General features: G+C 38.9%; 1 protein-coding gene across 4 annotated transcripts in view; it reads right to left on the bottom strand.

Annotated features, from left to right (window-relative positions):
• Positions 1-3,887: 3,887 nt before the first annotated feature.
• Positions 3,888-21,392, bottom strand: part of LOC126298715 (tRNA:m(4)X modification enzyme TRM13 homolog) — a 126,185-nt gene continuing 108,680 nt past the window's right edge. For 2 of the 4 annotated variants that reach the window (XM_049990139.1, XM_049990141.1), the window contains 5 exons: positions 16,431-16,616; positions 11,287-11,523; positions 10,993-11,120; positions 5,730-5,842; positions 3,904-4,104 (listed from right to left, as the gene is read on the bottom strand). In XM_049990139.1, the coding sequence (XP_049846096.1) occupies positions 3,924-4,104; positions 5,730-5,842; positions 10,993-11,120; positions 11,287-11,523; positions 16,431-16,616 (845 nt within the window). In that variant the 3' untranslated portion in view covers positions 3,904-3,923. Of the gene's footprint in view, positions 4,105-5,729; positions 5,843-10,992; positions 11,121-11,286; positions 11,524-16,430; positions 16,617-21,392 lie in introns of all 4 variants that reach the window. The other 2 variants (XM_049990138.1, XM_049990140.1) reach the window with 2 other exon arrangements.

Below are 21,392 nucleotides of genomic sequence, written 5' to 3' on the forward strand. Positions count from 1 at the left end.
GTAATACGGGAGAGAGTGTAGCAGATAGGATACGCGAATTGGGATGGAAGTCATTACAGCAAAGACTCTTTTCGTCGCGGCGAGATCTTATTACGAAATTTCAGACACCAACTTTCTCTTCCGAATGCGAAAATATTTTGTTGAGCCCAACCTACATAGGTAGGAATGATCATCAAAATAAAATAAGAGAAATCAGAGCTCGAACAGAAAGGTTTAGGTGTTTGTTTTTCCCGCGCGCTGTTAGGGAGTGGAATGGTAGAGAGACAGTATGATTGTGGTTCGATGAACCCTCTGCCAAGCACTTAAATGTGAGTTGCAGAGTAGTCATGCAGATGTAGATGTAGAAAGAGCAACAGGTACCATTTCTTCCCTGGCATGGACATTCACCAGACATGTCACCCTTCGAACATGTCTGGGATATGGTTGGTCAGCGCCTGGCCTTTCACGGTCCTCCACTAACTGGTGTCACAGATTTGTGGGCTCATATACAAAGTGTGTGGAGGGAAATCCCTCAGGAACATATTCAGAACCTTACTGATTCAATGCCATGGCGTATAGCAGCTCTAATTGTAGCGCATGGTTGTCACACGACATACTGAATAGTAGGGCTCAAAGGACATGTACAGATTTGTAAAGATAATCATTTGTTACTTGTCATGTACCTAACCTGTAATTGAATTCATGTGTTTCCTTCTTGGTGTTGCAAGTTCCACAAACAGCAGTGTATAATGTATTTTAATTCATACATATGTGTTATTGTAATGTAGTCCTATATGTTTTTAGTGCTGATGATAGCCACACAGTGGCTGAAATCTAGATCTGAAATAAACAGATCACTAGTGGCTGACTGCTGCACATTTTCTCAATAAAAAAATAAAAATAAATAAAAAAACATAGTCACTAAGCACATCAGTTCCATAAGAATTCAAACTAGATCTTACAATTTTTGTTGCCCCGAACACTGTCTTCTGCAACATGTTACTGTGGTCTGTATTGCAAGAAACCTAGACAAGAACAGGATGGGCTACTTGACATAGTGCAGCATGGTAAACACTATAGATTACACTTTGTTTCAAGGGGTGAAACTATGATAATGTAAGACAAGTACAGAATTATAAAGGATCACTAAGAAAACTTAATAACATCTAGAAAATTATGAATGTTGGACCCTTTGGCTTTTGCAAGGTCTACCATATTCCAGGAACGCTGGCCTATGGGCTGAGGTGTGTGTATCAATTTTGACCAAATAGGTGATGTGAAAAGTACATCATAAACAATAGATATTTCGAGGAAGTGTGTAGTAGTTTCTTAATTTCTGCTCGTAATTAGCTTCCTTCAGTGGTTGGTAAATAAGATATGCAAAAATCAATAGAAAGGTGAATTATAAGGAAAATAATTAGGACCACAAAACAACGTAGAAGCTTGGAAATTACAAAATAATACTGAAATATACCAAAACATAGCCCACCCCCGGTAGCTGAGTGGTCAGTGCGACAGGCTGTCAATCCTAAGGGCCCAGGTTCGATTTCCGGCTGGTTCGGAGATTTTCTGCACTCAGGGACTGGGTGTTGTGTTGTCCTAATCATCATCATTTCATCCCCATCAACGTGCAAGTTGCTGAAATGGCGTCAAATTGAAAGACTTGTACCAGGCGAGCGGTTTACCCGACAGGAGGCCCTCGTCGCATGTCATTATTATTATTATTATTATTATTATTACCAAAATATAGAAAATATTTCAAATGTAATGACAAAAAAGAAGACTCATGCTTTTTGGATATTTGTTTTGAACGTAAGACAGTAGGTTAACCAATGAGATCTTCAAATATTTGTGGGATAAGAAGTCCATAACGAGCTGGGTCAAGGAAGCAAGAAAGGATTTAGAAAGAAATAACATAAAAACATAAGATACAAACAGCAGAGAAGCCTTTTGTGAAAAAATATTGAAAATGGGAGGATTCCAAGGGAGAGTAGCTAAAAAGACTGGTTCAAAATGGTCTGAAGACAGAAAGAAGAAACATAGTGAACAGACGAAAGCAAATTGGAAGAACTGAAACTGGGACATGGTCCTCACATGACCTATTCACAAAAAAGATTATTATTTATTTATTTGTTTGTTTGCTTACTCACTTTAAACAGTATTGAAATCAATACGTTAACTGTGTACTTCGAGAACTCTGTTTCTGTTCTGCAGATTTCCCTATAGCTTTTATTACTTCATCTGCCAGATCCTTTCACTACAAGCAACCAAGTGAGACAGGTGATTTTACAAACAGTGTGTATTGGGTACAGTGATGTCCAAAAAGTAGGTCATTTACTCAGCTTTGTTGATAATTACATTAGGTCAACTGCATCAGACTGTGACATCTACTGCCATGTAGGAGTTTCAGTAAATTTTGGATTTGTCATTTTCTATGACAGTGAGAGAATCTTATATGCAGCACAGAGTGAAGTCTTTTGTTCACTGATGTTAACTGATACTTCTGCCATAGCTTCTTATCTTCTAGTGGATGATTTTGATGATATCATCATGCATTTACAAATATTTTGTGGATGTTGGTGTTTTACATCCAGATGCATTGTGGTTTCCTTCTGAGTCTCGCACTATCAGCAGCTATCATCTATTCCTAGCTTCTTATTATTATTATTATTATCATTAATGCATGTACACAATACAACCTCAGAATGTAAGTAACACCGGTACTTCTAGAAAGGAATGAGACGCTAGTAGGTAAGTACTTAATTTAATATGTAGATGAATTAAATAATAAGAAAGCATATGACAGAAATTAGAACTTAGTGGGAAAAAGCCCACATTTATTTTGGACATTGTTACTGTGTATCACTTACTCTAGTTTCAAGGTATATCAGCAACAAACAAATAAAATGTACATTGTTTTTCACATCAAACAACTCTTGCACGTCTCCAGCATTTACCCCCTATTTGATTACTACATGCTCCAGTTAGCTGAGAGCATCAGGAGAGTGGCTGCAACTGCACCATACAAGATTTTCTAAAAGTGTGTGTGTGTGTGTGTGTGTGTGTGTGTGTGTGTGTGTGTGTGTGTATGAGTTTACAAAGGTCTTTAATGAATTCCTGCAAGCCTTTTTGATCTGTGGTTAACCAGGTATCTATGATAAAAAATGTTAAACACACACACACACACTTATCTCATTATAGGAGCACTTGCCTCAGAAAAAATATTAATATTTGTTCCTCAAAAACCTTTTATGTGTGTCAATAGCATTAATTCACTTGAGAGACAGGACCTGAATTCATTTAAGCACCTGCTGGATCTCCTCAGTCATCCTACTGCTCTTGCAGTCTTCCACCTTGCATCCCCCAACAGCTGTGATGTGCACCATAGCACGATTCCAATATCTGTAATTATTTGGTAGCACATAATCAATGCGTTCTGGACCACTCACCTGCTGACCATGTTACACACAATGGTTACTTTAAGATAGTAGCTGGATAGCATAAATATTTGACTTGACTTTGAACTGATTGATAAAGACAAATTTTTACCTGGCATGATATCAGTTACAGTGGTGATCACACTACAGAACAAGCTGCAAACCAACAAGAATGAAACAGTCCATTTATCTGGTTTTCCTCATTGCACTACCACAACTGTGTTATGAAATATTCTCTTGCTCATTATTATAACAGATTTGTGTGTCATTACTTGCCATCAGCATGTTAGTTATGTTTGATTTCTACAGTTTGTAATATTTTTGTAATTTCTCAGTACAGCTGGGATGCACAGTGACAAGACTTCTCAACAAGTCAAGTAGAAATAAAAGCTAAAAAGGGATGTAAACAAACCTTGGAGGAAGAGTGATCTTGAAATCAAAATATCTATGCTTATGAAACAAGATGATAAATAAGATCATAAATAACTTTTTATTTAATAAAATCAATCAGTTTTTTATTGCTATTAAACATACATTCTCTGGTGAAACTGATTCAGGTACATAGTATGTCAATACCCCATTGTAACCATATTTCTCTAGAAATTTGATTCTTCCATAGTCAAATATTAACTTGCACATTCTGCCAATTTTTCTTCTCTTCTCGTGTGTCAGCTGCAGTCGTGCATACCTGAAACATATTATTCGTTTTATGTAGAGCACAGACCTTGCTCATCATGCAATAGCCAATGAGTAAAATGTGGGTGTTACATTTACTTGTTCCACCATTATGCACAGTGAAATTGCTATTTTCACAGCACTTTCAACAGATATGGTACAATGCAGAAACAAATAACTGCACTTACATTCCATTATTCAAAACAAAACTCTGCACACCAAAACACCAGATAAAAATGATGGACAGTATTTACTTTCAGAAGGTGCATTAAAAATACTTAAAGAAGAAAATATTCTTCATTTAAAACTTTAAGTGAAGACAATATTGGCCATCAAAGCTTAGACTGTATGAAGAAAATATTGTTCTTAGCTTCTGGAAAAGTAAGTTCCTTCTTCACGGAGGGTATAGGAATTGTTTGGGAGATGCGGATCCCCCATTAGTTAATCGCCTGAGTTATTAGACACCTTCTCCCCCTCCCCCCACTTTCCAACCTCTCCCAAGCAATTCCTCTTGCCTCCTTGGGGGAAAAAAACTGTTGTTCTCAAAGACTAAAGTTCTGTGTACTTTTTTAAGTGTCTCTTCTGGCAGTATCGGGAGTTGCAACTCCTGAAGATATAGGACAGCCTTCCTGTCTCTCAGAGATTTTAGAAATTTTTCTGAATTGAATTTATATACCAATTATACTTAGTGCATTCTTTTTGCATTCACATTAAACCATTCAACCAAAAGTGCTATTTACTGTAATGCAAACTATGCTAGTAATGTGGAGTCTCATTCATAGCTATCTATTTATAAAAGAAGCTCTGAGAGTCATTAGGATGATAAGAAAGGAGGAGGAGGAGGAGGAGGAGGAGGAGGAGATTAGCATTTAACATTCTGTTGACAAAAAGGTCATTAGAAACAGAGCACAAGCTCAGATCAGGGAAGGATGGGGAAGGAAATCAGCTGTGCACTTTCAAAGGAATCGTCCCAGCATTTGCCTTCAATGATTGAGGGAAATCATGGAAAATCTAAATCAGGATGGCCAGATGCGGGTTTGAACGATGGTCGTCTTGAATCAAGTGCAGTGTGCTTACCACTGCACCGCCTCGCTTGGTTTGCCAATGCTACATCTTACTGGAAGAGATGCACATACTCACTGATAACTTTGAATAATAATAGTAATAATTTAATAATAATAAAGGAAATTAGTATTTAACATGACATCATGGTTATTATAGACTGAGCATCTACAACTGGACATGGATGGAGAAGGAAATCAAACATGTTCTTTTCACATAAGTGTTTGAATTGTCCATGAGATTTAAGACTACCACAGAAAACCTAAATCTGAATGGCCAGATAGGTATTTGATCTCCACTCCTCACAAATACTAGTCCAGTGTCTTAATCACTGTACAACTTCACTTGGCAAAAAATAAGTATAAAAGAGACGCTAATTTAAAATGTAATTAGTTAATAATTGTTTCATATTGCCCTAAACAATTAGATATCAGAAACTAATTAATCACAAATACAAATATGGCTGATAACACTTATAAAATCATAATCACACTTATAGTTAGTCCAGTTTAAAGGCAGTGTGCACCCCACCCACAAATAACAAAATAAACAACAAATAAGAAACAAAAGCCTTACCTATCAACTGAATCTTCTGGTTTGGGAATTAGCTCATTCTTCCGAGAGCCACATGTTGCCCAACTGGTAATACCACACATTACATTAAAGTCAGAAATTTCAAAACCCAGTTCCTGTTAACAAAAAGATACTGTTGCAGGATATGCAATGGATATTACAATAAAATCAAAACAAAAGATCAACTTTCCTTCATTTAGTTTCAGTCGCAATAACTATTTAGAAAACCTTCAAATAATTATCATAGTTGCACTACGATTCCTTTAATCAAACTCAACCACTACCACCACCACCTCTTCTCAGTTTTGTAGCACACAATCTTAACTAAAATGTGTAATATTCACATACAAGATACAATAGCCAAAGCTGATAGTTATAGGGGAAGCTCAGTTAAACAGAGGAAAATGATAAAGCTGTACACCATTCAACAAGTACATAAGGACAAACTCAATTACTGCCTATGTTTTCAATTAAATCAGCTGTTAAACACATAAAAATGATTTTGTGTGTTTATGATCAATATTGGCAAATATATAACTATCAAACTTGCCTAATAAAGTTTTACTTATTGAATGAATAACAAATAAGTTCTCAATACATGTCAAGGGGTTTTTCAAGTTTTTATATATAAATAAATTTACAGCTTGTCCATTGAAAGAGTCTCTGATTTCAAAATTATTAGGGAGGATTGGGAAAGCAATGCACAATAACTTTTTTTCCTCCCTTGGTACTGCAACTGGAAGGTTGGAATTTCACAACAATATAGCTTGAAGTTTGCACTCATCAGCTTATGAAAAGCAGCTAAGTGTATTTTGATATTTGTGGGCCAAAGGCATAACCACATAAAATTCCCAGATATGTGTTGTGTGTACAGGGACAACTGTACGGACCATAGTAATGTCTCCATGTGGTCTGCATTCTTACATGGTGGTGATGTGAGACTTGGTGATTGGCCATGCTCTGGGGGGGGGGGGGGGGGGGGGCAAGTGATGGCTGCAACCTTACAGAATGTCAGAGCCATCAAGGCAACAATTTGGAATGATCAGTGTGTGTGCCATTTGCAAATTTTATTGCAGCAGTTCAACATATCCTATGGTGTGATGTACTGTCATGTTCATGACACACTGAAATTTTATAAAGTTAGTGCTCGCTGGGTGCATAAGAGCCTGACAGACAACCACAAGAGCCAGTGAATGATGAGAAGCTTGGATCACTTAACGTGTTATGCTGACTTTCTAAATGAAATTGTCACTGGTGATGAGTTGTGTGTACACCCCTACAAGACCTAAACCAAGCACGGCCCTATAGAGTGGAAACATGCTGGTCCCCAGTACGGAAAAAATTGGAAGTGATTCAATCTGCTAGGAATGTCCTTCGGACTGTTTTGGGATATGCACGGTGTGTTATTGGTGAACTTTGCTGAACATGGGACCACTGTGAATGCTGTAGCCTACATTAAGAACTTTGGTTACATTGTGTCATGACTTTTGTGACAATGCTTGCTCCCGTGTTGCTGCTCCTGTTCATGAGAAAATCACCAAATTTAGGTGGGATGTGCTCTAGCACCCATCATACAGCCCAGACCTTGCACCATCAGACTTTCATTTGTTTGGTCTCATGAAGATATTCCTGGCCAGCCAATGCTTTGCAACAAATGCAGAAGTGAAATCAGCATTTCACAGGTGGCTATACTCCAACCAAATGGATTTATGTGAACAGGGCATATTGAAACTGGTACCACAATGGGAGAAATGTGTTGAGAACTTTGGTGACTACATAGAAAAATAGGTAAAAGATGAAAGTTCATTTGTGATTTTCTTTGTTTTGCTACCTATTAATCTTTTTGGTAATAAAATTATTGCGAGTTACTTTCAGATCTTCCCTTGTAAATATTTCAAAAACTAAAATTGATAGAGGAGTGAAACAAATGGCATGTTTATTGTGAAAGTTGTAAAAACTTTTTTTATAAAAGTTCTGAGATAGTTCAAAAAGCTGCTAACAGAAGGCACTGTACACTGTGCAGCTCACACAGTATCAGCCTACAATTTGTTCTCTGCAAGCTGTCTCTACAATCACGTCACAATCTTTTTGAAATGTCCACCACTTGCAGTGTGGAGGTGGCACAAACAGACAATGAAATTTTGACCTCACAATCCGTAATGTCTCAATGGAAATGGATTCAGATGCCACACCGATCACCAATTCAAGCTCATACAGCATGGTGGAATGGTTCTGACAGACAGTCTCTTTCAATGTGGTGCCCAAAACAGTAGTGACAAGGAGTCAGGCCAATCCATTCCTGCACCAGTAAATTTGCAATAATCCAGTGCAATGACTCTATTCCCTAAGTATTCATCCAGAAAAGAAACACCTGATTGGTGTGTGTGGTCTGGTTGATCCTAAAACACCAGCTGTGTGGAGACAAACTGTTCCAAGATTGCAATGGAACAATCAACAGTCATTATTTCTCACATGAAAAAAAAAAAGGCCAATAAGGCCTCTGCTGCATACTGCAGCCCAAACAGGTACTTAGGGAATATACAGTGGTTTCATTTCATACAAATGAGTATTTTTGGAACTCCAAAATTGGCAGACTTTCTTGCAGACTAATGGAGAGAAGCATAGGAGGTAAAACTCATAGGGGCAGGCTGCAAGATGAATACAGTAAGCAGATTCAAAAGGATGTAAGTTGCAATAGTTATTCGGAGATGTAGAGGCTTTCACAGGACAGAGAGCTGAAAGAGACAGAGCTGCATCAAACTGGTCTTTGGACTGAAGAGCACAACAGCAACATCATTTAGTACTGAATGATGCTTTTCAAAAATCCATTGTTTTTAGGTTACAAGGGGAAAAACAGAAGGGGGTAGGTTTTTTCTTTTCTTGCATTTTTTTTTTTTTTTATTTTCAGAGAGAATTCAAAGTATCAAATTTATACCCAAATTAGCACCCCAAAAAATATAAAGGAGTAAACTTTTAGCACTTTGCCATAACTTTTTGCTTAGACCCTTTTCTGATCACCATTATAGAGTATGATGATCTTTTCATGATTGTTAGATAACTTTGTTCAAGTCCTTGTCCAGCACACTTGCCATTTTCATATTTTAAAAGCTGTAAAGTTAGAGTCCATGTTTAACAGATATGTTCCTTTTGTTCTAATGAATAAAACTATTTAAAGGATACTAAGTAATTTTTTTACCATATAGTGAATGGCGGAAACAAACTCTCTGAGGTACTGCCTCCCCCAGCATAAAATGAAATACAGAGAAGCAACTAGAATCATCATGCATAACACACATTAAGACAACTTTGAACTTGGCACTATGGATAGGAACCAGTGACAAGAAGAACCACAGAGTCCCTTCACTAGGCAATGTCTGATGCAATTGGAAGAATATTTTCTATGACATATAAGCATTGAACTTCGTTTATATCCCAGTACATGATTTAACCTGTCACAGATATTTGCATCGTTGTGTTGTCAATAAATGAGCCAATCCAAAAGCCTATCACCACCCTTAGCTTACATGTTAATGACCACCCTCCTGATGATGGTGATGATGATGATGGCTGATGGTGGAGGGCAAAATAGCAAGATCATCAGCACCCTTGCATTAATGATATACTGAAGGACATGGTGAAAATCTTTGGAAAAAGGTAAAAAAAAAAACACAGAAAATCACATTTCATCCCTCCACAAGAATTTCAAGGTAATCCTAATAATTCCAACCAGACACAGCACAATAACTACTAGATAATATCATAGATAAAATACCTGTGAAGACACAGTTAAAAAAAGGATAGATAACTGATAACTGTGACTGGATCGCTACTTACAAATAATAAGTGACACAGCCATTCTGTGAAACAATTAAGATCTCACCCCCCCCCCCCCCCAATATTTTGGGAAGAATTCCGGACACCACACAAAATCTCAAAACATGAACACCACTTGCCTTGTTATCAGTTAAAATAGAGGGCAGATCCTGCGGGAGACCCAGTTCAACCATCAGGTTGTCATGTAAAACACACTCAGTTAAAATATGACATATTGACAGCTGTTTCTCGCATTTCTGACATAATGGGGCCTCCTCCTGATGTAAGAGGAAGCCATGTATCAATGGGCAATGTCCCACTCTAAGCCGTGTAAGGACTTCTTCTTCAGACTTTCATGAGCGGAAAGAGGTAAACCATGGTTGCACTGAAGTTTATTATTCCTCACTTCCAGCCACTGAATCTCCCACCAACACATGGTCCTTCTGGTCACAAATGAAGTGACAGCCTGCAGGGTGACTGAACATCTAGCAGGGCGAAGAAGGAAGCAAACCTCCTTGACAGCCACATCAGTGAGTTCATTTCCCTGCCCCTGCCGCACCTCCATTGCAATAATTCTACCATAGCATTGTCAGACTGAAGCCTCGAGTCAGTCTGTGAATTGTACTCAGACTGCTTTAGTGGAAAAGAAGGAACGATATTTAGACTGCCACAAATGTTCAAACCAGTTTACGTTGTTCTGTACAGTAATGATTTAGTTCAAAAACCCACTTTATTAACATTTCTGTAAAGTATAGAATGATAAAAAATCTTCAACATAAAGCAGAAACATATTACATGAAATGATAACTGGCTCTGACAGAAACAACCATAAGTGGGGCAACGAAATGAGCGTAGCACAGCATTCTTGCAGTGGAAAACAAAATTCAAGGAGAAGCAGATATAATTCTGATTGTATTAATGCAGGGAATGGCAATGGCAAATCCAAGCCATAATGATTACACAGAGATAATTATCCCAACCAGTAGGAGAAGCATTAAGAATATGACAAAGTTGTTCAGTCCAAAGTTTATTCTGGGAGTTCACATCCCAAAGAACAGCTGAGACGCTGATGACTGTATTTCAGAAGATTCTGAGTGCAGGAAACAGATAATATTATGGATCTTATGACCTGATTTCATACTTCTTAACTTCCATCAACAGGACAAACTGAATGTCATGCCAAGTTAGCAGATCTGTCAAAACTCAAGCAGCTCATCAATGATAAATGTAACAGGGGCAGTTTCCTTAGAGACCGTATTTCTTCAATTGGTTCCCCCATTCTGGGTCCCATTTTCTTGAATCTCACATAATAAAGCATCCTATATGATCCTTTAAAGAATTTACAAAAAGCTGTTGAATCTGAGACGTGCACAGTTTGAGAACTTTTCTTACAATCGTGCCAAGTCTTGTCAATAAGCAAAACACCAAATTTACAGAAATGAAGTATTCTTACCATTAAATAATCCATTGCTACATAAGAGGAAATGTCACATCGATGATGGCAGCAAGTAGCTATAAATATACTACGAAACTTCATAGAAATATCTTCAGATGTCATTGTCATACATCTCAAAGCCATATCTGAGAACAAGAAATAGAAAACATATATATGTCATTGAACAAAGTTTTTCAATGTGCATTAAAACTTGGGAGAGATGCTATAATTATCACAACTACACAAACTAATGTATTTGCAAACTACACATTACAAAGATTGCAGGAACCTAGAAAACGTCAATACACATACCTGTAGCAGCACCACATAGGTGCTTGCTGAGTGCAACTAGATGCTGGTGTTCTTTAAGCAACTCTATTTCATCAAGGTTGAGATCACCAATGTCAGCTTTCACTCTTCTTACAACACAGTCTCTTTTAGTGCTTAGGCGTCCATCAAATTTATGACGATATGCAGATCGTTCAATAAGTAAAAAAGAAGACTGTGGTACTTCAGCAGTTACTTCTCCAAGCCAATATGTCAGCATACCTGTTTAGCAATAAACAATTAATGTTCATCAGGATTTCTCAAAGAACTTTTCATTGATTTCGGCTAGAGTGCTAGAGCAAAACAAGCAGATTACTGAACGCATATTCACAGCTACATAGAATTTCGAAACTATGTTTCCTCTTCTGGTAAATCTTTCACTAAATGCATGCATTTTACAAACACCAGATTTCAACAAAAGACAGGTGTTAGTTCTATCCAAGATCTTCATGTTGTCTGCAGTTTGAAACTAACTGTAGTTTTGGATTTAACAATAGGATTGGATTTAGCAATAGGAATGAGTCACTTGTTGGACTAACAAGGAAGTACCAGGAGATGTTTGTGAATTAAATGTCTCTTTAACACCAATGTTATTAGAGATGGGTGACAAATGTGGATAGCAGAAGACTTAAGCATGAAATTATCAATGACCCTTTTAAAAGAATGATACTGGCATTTTCCTGAAGTAATATTGAAGAAACTGTGAAAAACAAATCACAAGTGTCAGATTGGGATTTGAACCCTCCCTCTTTCAGAATACATATCCAGTGGCTTAACCACTGTGCCCCCTCTTGGCCAGTGCAGTACAGTTGTGTATGCTACAGCCCAGCTGCATGACTGCCCATGCATCAGCTGTATCCAGCTGTGAACTTGGGCACCTACCAGTCTGCTGCTGGGCACATGATCTGGAATAGCCTGGGACAGATGGTAGGTAAAGTCATATGGCGTGAATGACAACTTCAGCCATCTGAATTATAAAGCTGTTTTCTATCCTTCACACCCGCAGGCACATGTGCGCGCTGGAATATGATGAGAGAAGGGAGGGGGTGAAACCCAGTGCTGGCGCATAGCCTACTCCTCACTCCTCTCGAACAGCACCAAGTGGCCTGCTGAGCTTAATGTTCCCATCTGACAAATAGATCACCATCAACAGTGTTGCATCCTCTCACTCCTTGAGAAACTGCAGAGAGGCTTAGAATTGAATCTAGGACACTGGCACCAAAATTGGCAATCAGGGACTTGACACCGCCACCCTCCTGCCATCTCCGGCATGAAGGTAAGTGGAAAACTACCAAAAGTGTGTGGCTTACCCAGGTGGTCACCCATCCAAGCACTGGCCATGCTCAACAGTGCTTAACGTTGGTGATTTGATGGGAACCAGGGTATCCATCACAGCAAGGCCATTGTGATGGTAGGTGAAGGAATGAATATCAAAAGACTTATATACACACATAACATGGAACAAACAAGCAAAGATGCTTAATAATTTTTTTTAAAAATTACAATAAAGCTGCAGGGAATGAAATGAATACTTTTAAAATCTTGAGGACTGTTCCTCACATACACTATGTGATCAAAATTATCTGGACTTCCCCAAAAACATATGTTTTTCATATTAGGTGCATTGTGCTGCCACCTACTGCCAGGTGTTCCATATCAGTGAACTCGGTAGTTATTAGACATTGTGAGAGAGCAGAACGGGGTGCTCCACGGAACTCACTGACTTCAAACGTGGCCCGGTGACTGGATGTCACTTGTGTCATACATCTGTACATGAGATTTCCACACTCCTATACCTCCCTAGGTCCACTGCTTCTGATGTGACAGTGAAGTGGAAATGTGAAGGGACACATACAGCACAAAAGCATACAGGTTGACTGCGTCTGTTGACTGACAGAGACTGCTGACAGTTGAAGACGGTCGTAATGTGTAATAGGCAGACATCTATCCAGACCATGACACAGGAATTCCAAACTGCATCAGGATCCACTGCAAGTAGTATGACAGTTAGGCGGGAGGTGAGAAAACTTGGATTTCATGGTCGAGCGGCTGCTCATAAGCCACACATCACACCTGTAAATGCCTCACGATGCCTTGCTTGGTATAAGGAGTGTAAACATTGGACAAATGAACAGTAGAAAAACGTTGTGTGATGTGACGAATCATGGTACACAATGTGGCAATTTGATGGCAGGGTGTGTGTATGGTGAATGCCCAGTGAACATCGTCTTCCAGCGTGTGTAGTGGCAACAGTAAAATTCCGAGGCGGTGGTGTTATGGTGTGGTCGCGTTTTTCATGGAGGGCACTTGCACACCATGTTGTTTTGGGTGGCATTATCACAGCACAGGACTACATTGATGTTTGAAGCACTTTCTTGCTTCCCACTGTTGAAAAGCAATTCAGGGATGGCGACTGCATCTTTCAAAATGATCGAGGACCTGTTCATAATGCACGGACTGTGGCAGAGTGGTAACATGACAATAACATCCCTGTAACGGAATGGCCTGCACAGAGTCCTGACCTGAATCCCGTAGAACACCTTTGGGATGTTTTGAAATGCCAACTTCATGCCAGGCCTCACCGACTGACATTGATACCTCTTCTCAGTGCAGCACTCCATGAAGAATGGGCTGCCATTCCCCAAGAAACCTTCCAGCACCTGATTGAACGCATGCCTGCCAGAGTGGAAGCTGCACCAAGGCTAAAGGTGAGTCAACATCATATTGAATTCCAGCATTACCAATGGAGGGCGCCACGAACTTGTAAGTCATTTTTAGCCAGGTGACCGAACACTTTTGATCACATAGTGTATGAACCGAAGAAATTGTTACTATAGTCCTTGCAGGTACTGCATACAGATACAACAATAAAAGTAGAAATACTGAAGGGCTTACCATACCAAAGGGCTTACCAATGGGCTTTTTTAAATTTTAATTGAGTACTAGATGATGAACTCAAGTGGGTGATGGCTTGCTGTACACCTTTTCTGATTAACCTCTCTCCAGCAGTTTGTACTTTAAGCTTTTAAAGTGGGAATGACTCACATGGGTGACTAATCAGTGCATGCATAGCATAGTTTGTGTTTGTTGCCTTGTTGTTCTTGATGTTGTTGTTGTTGATGATGATGATGATGAGACAAATGAGAGAGTGTAACCCATTGTTAAAATATAGCCTATTCCTCACAAATAGTACCAAGGACACTGCAGAGATTAGCATCCCCATTCAGTGGATGTATCACAATCAACAGTGTCTCATGCCCTCATTCCATAACATGCTGTGAACAGGTTTTGAATTTAACACAAGTGTTTGGTGTATAGTCTGTTGATCATAAACTGTACATCACAACCTATCCCCCCCCTTCTTGGACAAACACTGACACTGAATATTTATTCACCACAAGGGCTCGTACTACGTACCTCCAAGTCGAGCGGCACCACACAAGTGTAAATTAGGAATATTTAATCCATTAGATGGTGATATGTAACAGCATGGTACAAGGTTGTAAAGGTACACATGACTTCAGATCATTTGGGGATCTGAGGTCATTCAGTTACTTATAGAGTGTTTCAACACATATGTATTTCTGCCACTACCACTTCTGACCTATCAGAATTCCTAATGGATTCAAATAATACAATATTTGTGGGAAACAACATATACAATCATGTTTTACTGCTCCTACGCATTTTATTTCAACTATCTGCACCATCTGTGAGAGAATAATACATTGTCCAATCACATTAATTTGATCATCTGTCAAAAGCCTGAACATAAGAGAAGCCATGCTGACTCCAATGCTGTGGCATGCTGTGCTAGGTTTCTCGGTTGAAGATACATGGCACAAAAGTCCTGATCTAAGTTATCCCACAGATTCTCAATTGTGTTTCAATCCAGGGAGTTTGTGGCCAGAGGAGTACGGTAAACTCATCCTGATGCTCTTCGAACCACGCATGTACACTGCAAGCTGTGTGACACGTTGCATTGTCCTGACGGTAGATGCCATTGTCCCGAATGAAAACGAACAGCATTTAGAGGCGGATTCTGTCCCCAAACATAGGTGCAGACTTGTGTTGATCCATTGTGCCATCCAGAATGATGATCCCAGGGAATGCCACAAAAACATTCTCCAGACTAAAACACTCTCTCCTCCAACCTGAACCCTTTGCTTTCAGATGTTTCACACCATACACACCAATGGCCTTCTGTCCAATGGAGCATAAAATAGGATTCATCCAAAAACACCACCTGTCACCACTCAGTGGATGTCCAGTAGCAGCACTGGTGTGCAAATTCCATCCTTCATTACTGACAAACAGTATTCAGCATCAGTGCAAGAAACAGGTGCCTGCTCTGGAGGTCCATATGCAGCAACATTCGCTGAACGGTCATTGAGGAGACACTGTTGGTAGCCTCTTGGCTTATCTGGGTGGCCAGTTGCTCAATAGTTGCATATCTAATCAATCATACACATTTCCACAATCATCGTTCACCCCTGTCATTTATGGCCCACGGTGCACCACAATTGTCTTGGCACCAGTTTTGGATAGCACCATTTTGCCGCACCTGGTAATCACCATTTTCCCATGCCCAGTATACTTTTACAACAGCAGCATGCAACTAGTTTACAAACTTAGCCATTTCGGGAATGCTTCCACCCCTGGCACAAAAGACATTCAATGATCATGCCCTTTACGGCATCATGTATGTCACATTGTTTTTTGCATTACAATGATGACTGCACATTTTGGCGCATGGCGGCCCCCTCCCCCCGAACTATATATATCCTCCTCTGCTAGTTCTGCCTGCGCATTCATGTCGAACATACGCACTGTCACATTAATGTGATGGATCGTGTAGGACAGCAAAACTAGTCCATGTATTTGTAAAACACTTTAAGCAGGACATGTTACTTTACCTTCACTTTTTCAAAAAGCAGCTATAGCCAAAAAAATATTTCAATTTAACTCAAAGCAGACTAGTCTACACACAAAAATGTTAAGAATTAACTAACATATGGAATCTGGATATTAACTCCTAAGTAAGGGAACAAGAATGAAAAAGAATTCTTTTGTGTTTTCTGGGGAAATGTATTTCAAATATAGCAAATGAAGTAATGGTAGTCACTCACCTCTTCCAGCACCAAATTCGAGGAAACAGGTATCCGCGTGAATACTACTGAACTTCTCAATGAGTGACAAAAGTGAAGACACTTGTGATAGTTGTCTCTTTGAATTAACTCCATCTGCTTGTGTTTCAATCTCCTTTTTCAAGCGAGGGTGTACTGATGATTGTTCAGTAACAGAGGGAATGATACCTGAAAGTTCAATATATAACCTTTTCTTTTAAATTGAAATTAATTCAACTTGTTTTCTTTAGCCTGTGAGCTTGGACAACCAACAATACAAGAATAAAACTAACGTCTCTTTCACTAGATCTGGTAAATAAATAAAAAATACATGGAATGAGTAAAGACAAATACTCAGCATAGAGTGGCCTGAAGAAAAAGAAAGTGTGTGTGTGTGTGTATGTGAGAGAGAGAGAGAGAGAGAGAGAGAGAGAGAGAGAGAGAGAGAGAGAGAGAGAGAGTTATTATTATATTGAGTTTGTATACAGATTCAGCAAAATATAATTTTATTGTTCATGTCTGGCTCAGAACTCCTTTCTTTCTAAAATATTGCTGAGAATTTATTTTCTCATTTCTTCCAGTCACCATCCAACAAATGAGATACCCAATTTTCGCAAATTTTCCTTGTAGTTTATTCTTGGTATAAAATGTCACACACTTTTTCTTTTGATATCCCTCTGACACTAGTAATTTTATATACATTTTATCATCAGTAGTTCAATACCATTAAATGCAGTTTCTTGAATTTCTTATTGTCAGTGCAGAGAGAAGTACAGCCATATTTGAATTCAGCCACTCATTTCTTAGTTGACGATATGAGAACATACTCTTTATAAATGTTTACGAATTCGGATGACTCTTGGATACAGACTTCTCGACTTTCTGTTCTTTAAAGGATTCAAAAACATTTCTATGTATGATTAAAATGAACAACAGATGTAGCATTGCCGAGTGCAGTGGGAAGATTTGTGGCTTATTAACATTTTATTTTGGTTGTAATGCTATTCACAGGAAATAATACCTTTTCCTTGGTACAGCAGTGGTTTCGGCACTTTTCTGCAGTCAAAGCAGATCTTAAAATTTACATAACATTTTCAAAATAGTGTCCCCAATCTATTCTCTGTCCCTTCCTTGCACAGCCCTTACTGAAGTGCAGGAAAGGGCCGTTCCAACAAGCTGTCACATTGAATCTGGTGTCTATTTCCATCACAAACTGAACATGGCTACAGTATATCAGTCCCACATACGTCCCTAATTTGCACAGGGACACCAGTTCTTACTGCTGCACAACTTAATACAACCGCAGTTTACCAGTTGTCATCAAAGAAGATCTGTCATGGCATGCTGTGGCCACAGTTAGTTTTACAATCGCATAGTGGTCGTAACAGCCTCTGAAGAACACAGCCTTGCTATACCCATAAGTGTGTTCATCACCACGTCATTTATGGACCCAAATGAAACAATCGCAAAGAGAGGTTGACAAGATCTTCACTACAGGAACTGAGATCTTCTCAAACACCATCGGGTGCATAAAATACAGCACAACATTTGTTTCATAACATTACAAAATCCGCAATCCAGTTGGCATTGCTGCACAATAAGGTCTCAACATGGGGAGACAAGGGTCATCTTCATTCAGCCCTAGGCTATTAAAGTGTTAGTTGTGTGGGACAATTTGAGGTTTGTTTTTGGAGATTTCCCACATTCATCTCGACAAATGCCAGCCTGGATTACACTTTGCTCAAACAATCCAAAATATAAGTTTCAAAATGCATTTTATAAATATTTAATGCCACTCAACTTTAAAAGGTAGATGGCATGAAAATAATGCAATAAATTCATTAACACAACCAGCTGAGACTTTTGTCACCTATACGGTAGATGGCATGAAAATAATGCAATACATTCATTAACAAAACCAGCTGAGACTTTTGTCATCTATAACAACCTGTTATAGATGACATCAAAGTTAAATGTGTGTTTTTAGAGTTTGTTTCATAATCAGTGACATTTTTGTTGGTTATTTTTGTTAATAACCAACACCCTCATCCTCACAACAGGTAGGTCCTCTTAATTCTGGGGTCCGAGTGACCTAACCTTCCTTTTTTTTTAACTGTCTCCAACTTACCCTATTCTCTTCCCTGAAGAAGGAACCATTAGTTTTGATTTTATATGCACTTATTGGCAGTACTGAAATTTTACCTTCTGAAGGATTTTCAGTAAATTATTAGTAACAATTGTAATATTATATCCAAAAAACAGATCATCCCATCAGTCTATAGCGTCCATCGATAAACATCGACTGAGCTATATACATGTTTGGTTGCATACATAATTAAACAGTGGGAGGCAATTTAATTTGACACTTCATTAATAAACCAAAACAGTTACATGATCAGAATGGCATTTTGTGATGGTGAATGTACATACAATTCACATGGTGCTCAGACAAATAAAGCACATCAACTAAATTAAATTTCATAGTTAATTTACATGTGTAATAAGATTAGCTTTGTTTTCCCAAGCCTCTAACATTTTAGTGCTTGGCAATAAATATATTTTACAATTTCTTACAGTATTAGGAACTTCAGTTATTTTAACCTTACAGGAGTCCCATGTGGACTGACAGTCCATACCATATGAATGTATTCTTTCCCTTTCTTTTCACCTCTTCAGACCCAGGACTTACATGAACAGAGTACCTTCCATTGCCAGTACATTAATCTTTTTTTTTTTCATTTTGCTAGAGCAGCACTGGTGAATTGGTCAAGAATTGCAGACCAATAGTCCCACGTGAGCAGTGGCATTTGATGTAATTTGCAGTGTTGTCATTAGGAGAAAAAGTAAAAGAAAAGCCATTGTAGCCTATTATACTTTATTCTCAAGGGGTTTCTTATTACTGTGGTGCTAATTTCTGTTAGTTTAACTGTTTTGTTAGGGACAGGTCAGTTAATTATTCTATTTACATATTTTTATGGTCTGGAACTGCCAATTGAATTCATGAAGCTAAGTAAGCAACCAGTAGGTTCAAATCTGCCTTCAAAAATCTTTTATTCCTGTTCCAGTTCCATGATGACAATGTTGATGAAGAGATGGACTACATCTACATCTACATGACTACTCTGCAATTCACATTTAAGTGCTTGGCAGAGGGTTCATCGAACCACAATCATACTACCTCTCTACTATTCCACTCCCGAACAGCGAGCGGAAAAAACGAACACCTAAACCTTTCTGTTCGAGCTCTGATTTCTCTTATTTTATTTTGATGATCAATCCTACCTATGTAGGTTGGGCTCAACAAAATATTTTCGCATTCGGAGGAGAAAGTTGGTGACTGAAATTTCGTAAAAAGGTCTCGCCGCGACGAAAAGCGTCTATGCTGTAATGACTTCCATCCCAACTCGTGTATCATATCTGCCACACTCTCTCCCCTATAACGTGATAATACAAAACGAGCTGCCCTTTTTTGCACCCTTTTGATGTCCTCCGTCAATCCCACCTGGTAAGGATCCCACACCGCGCAGCAATATTCTAACAGAGGACGAACGAGTGTAGTGTAAGCTGTCTCTTTAGTGGACTTGTTGCATCTTCTAAGTGTCCTGCCAATGAAACGCAACCTTTGGCTTGCCTTCCCGACAATATTATCTATGTGGTCCTTCCAACTGAAGTTGTTCGTAATTTTAACACCCAGGTACTTAGTTGAATTGACAGCCTTGAGAATTGTACTATTTATCGAGTAATCGAATTCCAACGGATTTCTTTTGGAACTCATGTGGATCATCTCACACTTTTCGTTATTTAGCATCAACTGCCACCTGACACACCATACAGCAATCTTTTCTAAATCGCTTTGCAACTGATACTGGTCTTCGGATTACCTTACTAGACGGTAAATTACAGCATCATCTGCGAACAATTTAAGAGAACTGGTCAGATTGTCACCCAGGTCATTTATATAGATCAGGAACAGCAGAGGTCCCAGGACGCTTCCCTGGGGAACACCTGATATCACTTCAGTTTTACTCGATGATTTGCCGTCTATTACTATGAACTGCGACCTTCCTGACAGGAAATCACGAATCCAGCCGCACAACTGAGACGATACCCCATAGCTCCGCAGCTTGATTAGAAGTCGCTTGTGAGGAACGTGTCAAAAGCTTTCTGGAAATCTAGAAATACGGAATCAACTTGAGATCCCCTGTCGATAGCGGCCAATACTTAATTATTTCTTGCAAATAAAGAGCTAGCTGCGTTGCACAAGAGCGATGTTTTCTGAAGCCATGCTGATTACATGTCAATAGATCGTTCCCTTCGAGGTGATTCATAATGTTTGAATACAGTATATGCTCCAAAACCCTACTGCAAACCGACGTCAATGATATAGGTCTGTAGTTAAATGGATTACTCCTACTACCCTTCTTGAACACTGGTGCGACCTGCGCAATTTTCCAATCTGTAGGTACAGATCTATCGGTGAGCGAGTGGTTGTATATGAGTGCTAAGTAGGGAGCTATAGTATCAGCGTAATCTGAAAGGAACCTAATCGGTATACAATCTGGACCTGAAGACTTGCCCGTATCAAGCAATTTGAGTTGCTTCACAACCCCTAAGGTATCTACTTCTAAGAAACTCATGCTAGCAGATGTTCGTGTTTCAAATTCTGGAATATTCCATTCGTCTTCCCTGGTGAAGGAATTTCGGAAAACTGCGTTCAATAACTCCGCTTTAGTGGCACAGTCGTCAGTAACAGTACCATCAGCACTGGGCAGCGAAGGTATTGACTGCGTCTTGCCGCTTGTGTACTTTACATACGATCAGAATTTCTTCGGATTATCTACCAAATTTCGAGACAATGTTTCGTTGTGGAACCTATTAAAGGCATCTCGCATTGAAGTACGTGCCAAATTTCATGCATCTGTAAATTTTAGCCCATCTGCGGGATTTCGCATTCTTCTGAACTTT

The sequence above is a fragment of the Schistocerca gregaria genome, chromosome X (assembly GCF_023897955.1).
Source record: "Schistocerca gregaria isolate iqSchGreg1 chromosome X, iqSchGreg1.2, whole genome shotgun sequence".
NCBI classification, from domain to species: Eukaryota; Metazoa; Arthropoda; class Insecta; order Orthoptera; family Acrididae; genus Schistocerca; species Schistocerca gregaria.